The sequence below is a fragment of the Bison bison genome, unplaced genomic scaffold (assembly GCF_000754665.1).
Source record: "Bison bison bison isolate TAMUID 2011002044 unplaced genomic scaffold, Bison_UMD1.0 scf7180017864297, whole genome shotgun sequence".
NCBI classification, from domain to species: domain Eukaryota; kingdom Metazoa; phylum Chordata; class Mammalia; order Artiodactyla; family Bovidae; genus Bison; species Bison bison.
This window is the reverse complement of record NW_011494869.1, coordinates 6,302,330-6,309,122: the sequence shown is the minus strand read 5'-3', so window position 1 is coordinate 6,309,122 and position 6,793 is coordinate 6,302,330. Positions and strand designations below refer to the sequence as shown.

The 6,793-nt window shown below is 56.0% G+C and overlaps 1 protein-coding gene across 4 annotated transcripts in view; it reads right to left on the bottom strand.

Annotated features, from left to right (window-relative positions):
• Positions 1 to 1,566: 1,566 nt before the first annotated feature.
• The window catches only part of SMPD3 (sphingomyelin phosphodiesterase 3, neutral membrane (neutral sphingomyelinase II)), an 83,718-nt gene continuing 78,491 nt past the window's right edge, over positions 1,567 to 6,793 (bottom strand). For all 4 annotated transcript variants that reach the window (XM_010850972.1, XM_010850973.1, XM_010850974.1 and 1 more), the window contains 5 exons: positions 6,632 to 6,787; positions 6,030 to 6,119; positions 5,785 to 5,848; positions 3,863 to 4,025; positions 1,567 to 3,591 (listed from right to left, as the gene is read on the bottom strand). In XM_010850972.1, coding sequence (XP_010849274.1) covers positions 3,490 to 3,591; positions 3,863 to 4,025; positions 5,785 to 5,848; positions 6,030 to 6,119; positions 6,632 to 6,787 — 575 coding nt within the window. In that variant the 3' untranslated portion in view covers positions 1,567 to 3,489. The remainder of the gene's footprint in view (positions 3,592 to 3,862; positions 4,026 to 5,784; positions 5,849 to 6,029; positions 6,120 to 6,631; positions 6,788 to 6,793) is intronic.

Below are 6,793 nucleotides of genomic sequence, written 5' to 3'. Positions count from 1 at the left end.
GATCTGGCCCCAATCCACATTTGTAAGGGTTTGGCCTCCGTGTGCAGCAGCATCAGGTGACCAAGACCAGCACCTGGACACCAGGCTGCTCTTCTGAAGTCAGGGAGGAGGCTGTCCCAGAGCAGTTCAGACGCAGATCCAGGATACCAGCCGGCAGGAGGAGGGAGCCTGAAGGTACAGCCCTTTCCCACGTGCCCCCTTCTAGCAAAAGGACCTCATCCCCCAGCAGTCTGGGCAGATGGGTACTAGTGCAGGCACCCCAACTTCACCTTGCCAGAGAAGGGCAGGGAGTCCCAAGGAGGCCCAGCCTGATTTCTTCCCACACACAAGGTCCTGTTCTGCTGTTTACTCTAGTTCCAGAGGGAGTGAGTAAGAGAACCCAAGTGGCCTGGTTTTTGAGTGGTTCAGGGCAGACTCAGGCTGTGCTCATCCCATGGGGAAGGTCAGGAAAGGTAGGCCCTCCATGGCAGACTCCCCATAGCCCTGCCTGGCCACCTTGCCTGCTGGAGCCAAAGCAGGGTCCAGACCAGCTTTTCACTCAAATAAGTGCAGAACACCAGCCTTGAGCCTCACAGTTTTATTTTTTTTCCTCATTATCCATCCTTCTTTTCAGCACCAGTAAAGGAAAAAAAAAAAACACTTCTCTTTTCAAAATACTTTATCAGGTGTAAAGATTGTTTTTCTTCTAGGGAAGAATTGTTTGGATAATGTATTTGATAACATTTTTACCAAAACCTTAGGTGTGCTTACCATAGAAAACCCCTAATGTCCCATGAGGATACAATACAGAAAAAAATACAGAAATTAAAAAAGTGTTTGTTTTTTTTTTCTTTTTTAAAACAGTATTTCTAAATTTCAGCAAGTTAATACAATAGTTAAAAAGCATCAAGATTAATACCCATACTTAAAACTGAAGGTGGTTTGGACAGATGAAGTGACCGTTTTTCTCTGAAGCTGACCTCTGGCCTCCTGGCTTCTGTGGAGGAGGCTGGGCCCGGGCAGGTGCAGAGCCTTGGGGATTTAGGTGACACCTGTGTCCGTCCTTCCAGGCCTAGATGCCACAGAAACATCTGAGGTGTTCCTTTTTTAAAAATCGAAATGGAAAAGTCTGGCTTGTACACAGCCCCAGGGGTGCACAGGTTTGATGAAACTCGTGGCTGAGCAATGGCGGCCTCAGCACTGGAGGCCCCAGAGGGCGGCGCAAGGGGAGTGGGGAGGCAGGCAGGCCCTTCTCTGGAGACCAGGCAGGCTGGGCAGAGGCGACTTTGTTAGGACGGGAGAATGACTGAGGCACAGGGAGGTATGACTTGCCTAAGGCCGCCCCATGAGTAGGGAGAGAAGCATGTGCCCCGTGCCCTGGCTCCCTTCCAGCAGCCCCTCTGAGGGCTGGAAGCTGTGCTAGAGTCATTCCACTTCAGGAGCCAGGCCCTGCCTCCGCGGCTCTCCTGGGCACACAGCTGGCCCACAGCCTGGAGCCTTGGCTCTGGCCCAGACGTCTGGGTATCACATCTGCCCTGTTGAGCTCCACCTGAGAGCAGATTTCTGGCCGCTCCTAGGATTGGAGGCCTCTGACCCAGGGAAGCCTAGCCAGGGCCCCAGGAGCCACAGCCCTGGAGGAGCGGTGCAGTGGAGAGCCAGGGAGGACTGTACCCTGGATGGTGAGCTGCCCTCTTGGCTTGATGTGGGAGGTGGGGCTGAGGGCCTGGCCAGGGGAGTGCTCCAGGCAATGAAGCCCTCTGCCCAGCTGCTGCCCTGGTCAGGGGGCTTCAGACCAGCCCGCACCGCCTTGTGTGCAGCTCTTGGGAGTGTCCCCCTCCAGTGCAGGGCCTGGCCTCTGACCTTGCCCCTCTTGGTCCCTCTTGCAGCTCAGTGGGTGACAAGGCACAGCGTCAGCATATTGGCACCAGGAGGCTCCTGGTAGCAGAGTCCTGGTACGTCCCCAGCCTCGTTGGGCAAAACTGGCTTCAAGCCAGGTGGCACGTTGGTTGGGGCGCTGTGAGGAGGGGAGATCAGTGGGGGGTTGTTAGTAACCCCCTGAATTGGAGGGGCCTTGCACCTGGAAATAGACAAAACCCTCCCTGTGTGACTGGGGGCAGGGGGCGTCCTCAGGTGTGTTTAGAAAGGCAGGTGGGCAGAGGCAGTGCTGCCGTGGGATGAGGAGCTATGGGCTTCCCCTGCAGGCTCTGCCACACTGCACAGGTACCCGGGGCTGGCCCTGGTTGCATGGTGGCAGACTGGATGCCTGTGCACCTGAACACCAACCAGTACTGCTCCCTGTGTGGGACGAGCAGTGGCCATCAGCCTTGCCACCCTCAGGCTGCACACTGGTGAGGTGACAGGCTGCTCTGCGCCTTGATCCCCAAGTCCCTTCATCTAGGGCTGGGGTCACTGTGGAGGATGCGCCTAGGAGGACAGAGCCACAGCCCGCCCCCCCCAGATGCAGGGGGACAGTTCCTGAGCTCAGCCAGCACGCGGATAGGGACAGTCACCAAGGGAGGATTGGTCCTGAACCAGAAGAGTATCCGGACGGGAGACAGGATCAGGCAGAAAGAGAATGTGTTGGTTCTGACAGAACAGAAGCTACAAATCTTACCGTTTTCAAAACAAGAAGTCCCCCTCCCCCCTTAAACCGTGAGTGGTCCTTCTTCCTGTAAAAAAAAGGATGCTTTCTCTTTAGAATCCTGTCTATGGCTCCATGGCCCACGTTGGAGTCTCCAAGGGAGGCCCCGGGCTCTGCTGTGCCAGGGGAAAGGAGCCCCTTTCAGGAAGAACAGTGTTCTCCCTTGTGGCTTGCAGACCCTTTAAAATGAAGGGTTATTTTTGTTCTTTTTCTGTTTTTCTTTTTAAAATGTAATCGCCCTTGAATGCAAGACCCTGGGAAAGAGCCCGGGCTCGCTGGTAACTGGACACAGCCTTCGTGGTCCCTGCTTGTGAGCTGTCCAGGCTGGAGGCGGCGAGCTGGCGGTCCCGTGTCCAGGAATGCTTCTTTGGCTGGTTCTGATTGTGTTTGGAGTTTGGCCTTGGGTGAGGCCCGAGTGAGGGGTCTGTGGCTACGGTGTGGCACGTGGCATGCGGGCAGCGTGCATGCGAGGGTGCAGGCATGCGAGACAACATGGCAGCAGACAGAAATAATGAACCCTGGACGAAGCTTGAGAAGAGATACAAAGAGTACAGAAACCCGGATCTCATACTAACCCACGGGTTATAAACTAGCTTGTGCTGTAGATTTGTAGAAAATCAACGATTCGAAAGAATGGCACTGGTTGGGCAGCCAGGACTCCCCAGGCCGGCCTGACTCCTGTCCATGGCGAGTGCCCAGAGGTGCCGGGCAGCGCTGGTTCCAGCTCACCCAGGACTGGCCGCGGCTCTCCCGGGCCCCTGCCCTCCTCCGCTAGCACCAGCGGTGCTCGCTGGAGGGGACACGGCCAGGGAGGGACTGCGACTCAAAGGGCTGGCGGAGGCCCCGCTGCTCATGGTGACTGGGCTGGTCTATGCCTCGTCGTCCCCTGCAGACACCATCAGTCGCATGGCCACCGGGAGGTGGTCTGTCAGGCCTGACAGCTGGGTGATAAAACTGAATTCTTCCACCTCCTGCGGGAGTGGGGAGGGGAGAAGGAAGAAATATCCCTGTTAGACCCAGAGGGCATCCTATAAAGCAGGGGCCTGGCTTGGACCTTCCTGAAGGCAGAGAGTGGGAGCATCCTGGGGGGCCCCAAAGGCCTCCTGGACTGGCATGTCCCACTTGCAGAGGAGAGCTCGGTGCTGCCAAGGGGTGTAGAGCAAGAATGTTCTGCTACGGGCACAGCATGGCTGCCCTGCCCAGCCCGGCTGCCCTGCCCAGCCCAGCCCAGCCCAGACTCACGGCCTTCCAGTCCGGGTACAGCCCCTCCTCCCCATGCAGCATGTAGTCGATGCGCCTGCCGTTGCCTTTCAGCAGCTCTTTGCGTCCCTTCTGGCCTCCCCCAGGGCTCTTGCTGGTGGGGAAGGCGAGGTACTCCCGGCGACCTTCCTCACTCTCCAAGACCCTGCTCACACAGAAGGCACAGGAAGGCAAGGTGAGCACAGCCCCAGCCCCAGGTCCTAAGGGTGGAGCCACATTCCGTCCCCCAAGTCAGACCAAACCCCTACATTTAAGATCTGTCTTCTCCGTGGGCCCAGAAAGGGACTGGGGTGGATAGAGACTGGGTCTGAGCCTGTGAGTTCCTGACTGACCGAGCCACTGCCAGGGAGTGTCCCATGCCCACCTGGGGTCAGCAGCACTCACATTCCCTTTCTGAACTAGAATGTTGGCACCACCCAAAACCTGTAACCAAGCTGGGGACAGAACTGCCCACCCCCTCTCCAGGGTAGTGTTGTGCTCTGAGCTAATAGGATCCTGTTTGGGGGGAACTTGATCTTTGCGGTGAACGTCAGAGACCCTTCTCTTCTGGAAGTCCCCAGGCCCCCCACGACTCCCATTTCAGGTCAGCAGGGTAGCCAGGAAAGCACCCAGACCCCATCCCAGGACCGGACTCCTGTGTGAGTCTGTCCCCAAGACCCCAGAACACTTTGAGGACCAGGTGTGTTAAGAAAGGAACAAGGTGGGATGCGGCTATCACCCCATTTTTCAGAGGAACGAAACTGATACAGTTGCTGGTCAGAATTCTACAGGGAGGGCAGGGCGCTCAAGTGGAACGTTATGCCCTGAGTCCAGGTCTCTTCTGATTCCATGTCTACCTTCTGCTTCCTGCCAAGTTACCTCCAGAGTCCAAGCATCATTGGGAATGAGCCTTCAAGGGACACCCCATCTCAGAGGGCAGTGTTGGGGCGAGAGGCACAGCCACCAAGAGACACTGCAAAGGCCCACCCACCCAACTAACGCCTGGACACATGAACAGGGCACCTGCACAGGCGTGGCAGCAAACACGAGTTTCTGCAAGGTCTTTATCAGCCTTGAGATGTATACACTGATGACACACAGAACAGCTTTCCATCTCAGAAATGTAATCCATTCCTGTCCTGTGCCTTTGATAATTAATTCTAGCATCAGTGATCTAAGAGTTACTGATAAGTCATTTTTAAATCGTCATCTCATAAAAAGATAATTTTCTCGACCTGGGATGATGTTTCAAATTTAGTCTATAATCTAATTAATTGGCTCAAATTAGCTTCAAGGAACCATCGCTGGGGCTCTGGGCTGTCTCGGGCTGTGAATTATAAATTGGCTCTGCTGCTGGCCTCTCAAATGTGTCCTTTTCAGAAGTCTCAGATTCAAGAATACGGTTTGGCTGGGGTGGATCTGTCTCTACATTGACTGGCTTGTGTTAGCTCTGTCTGTGTTTTTATCTGTCTGATTGGTGGCTTCTGGTCCCCTGCCACAGATGCCATCCCCAGGGCCCTTTGACAGGGATCTCTGCGGCGCCTGGCCTCGCCCTGGGAGGTTATGGTCCTTTTTCCTGTGCCTCAGGCAGGCTGGGGCTCAGGGCAGGCCAAGCTCTGATAGAATGAGCCCAGACTTGGGGTGCTGGTGTAAGAAAAACCACCTCGAGACCCCAGGCCTCCTCAGGATCCTCTTCTTGGTAAGGATACCCCTGGGGCATGAAGTTCACCACAGCCTCTGCCCACCCCAAACTTGCATCCCTGACGCTTTTAAGAGGTGTCTCATCCCAGGGAGCTGTGGGCTCTCATCGGCCCACACAGCCCACCTCTCCACACCTAGTCTAGGTTCGTGCTCATCCCAGACCTGGGAGCTGCCTGGGTCTGCCTACCTGCCTGACCATGGCACTGTGGGTGCCAGCCACTTACTTTTGCAGATTGTCGGGGGTGCACACTTCCTCATCATAGAGACCGTCCTGGTCCAGCAGAGTTCCTGGGGACAAGGGGGTGAGAGAGTTTACTGTGGGCAGGAGGGGCAAGCCCAGGGCTTCTGCTGGCTGGGCAGCTCAGTGCCCCCCTCCCCGCAATGGTGTGGTCTCTTCAGGAAGTCCATGGGGTGTCAGGCCTCAGCAGTGCCCCTCCCACCCCTGTGCCTGTCCCCAGCCCCAGCTCACCAATTGCCCACGGCTTCTCCTCCCCAGGCCCCAGGCGACAGGGGTCCTTGTAGCGTGTAAACAGGGAGTGCTGCTGCTCCAGCTTGTCATCTGTGCAGGGAGGGAAGGAGTGCTATGGGGCTCAGGGTGTCTGGCATGCCCTGGAGGGCTACCTGCCTCTGGTTCCGGTTTGACCAGAGTCATCAGATCCCTGTCCCTCGGATAACTGCTTCTGGGTAGGGTCTGTGTTCCCGGACAGATGGAGCTGTGCTTCATCTGTCACTGGCTTTCTGTGTCCTTGAGAACGGCCCCTCTAACAGCCATCAGAACTGTGGCTGGTACAAAGTAAGAGTTGAATACAGACCTGGTGAGTATTATGACCTAACTCCATTAGTCTGGATTTCAGAGGCTCCCTGCCTTCACTGCCAGAGGTTTATCTGCAGGGCATCTCCTGACCTCCAGCAAGGTGGCCTCTAAGCTTTCTAGGCAGAGCAGGGGTTCTTCTAGGATTTCTTGAGGGCAGAGAAATCACAGTCTTGCTAAATGTCCCACTTTTGTGCTCCTGAGGAGCAGAGCCCATGCCTCCTCCATGGTTTACCCTAATGGGGAGGAGCCCGCCTCACCGGAGGAGCAATTGTCAAAGTTAAAATCTCCGCAGATGATGTCAAACGCCACCAGCTCCTCGGGGTTGGCTGCGCTGGACGAGGAGGTAGATTTTCGGAAGTCGGCCAGCCAGTCCTGAAGCATGTTCAGCTGCTCACACCGGATGTCACTGTCCTCTGTGG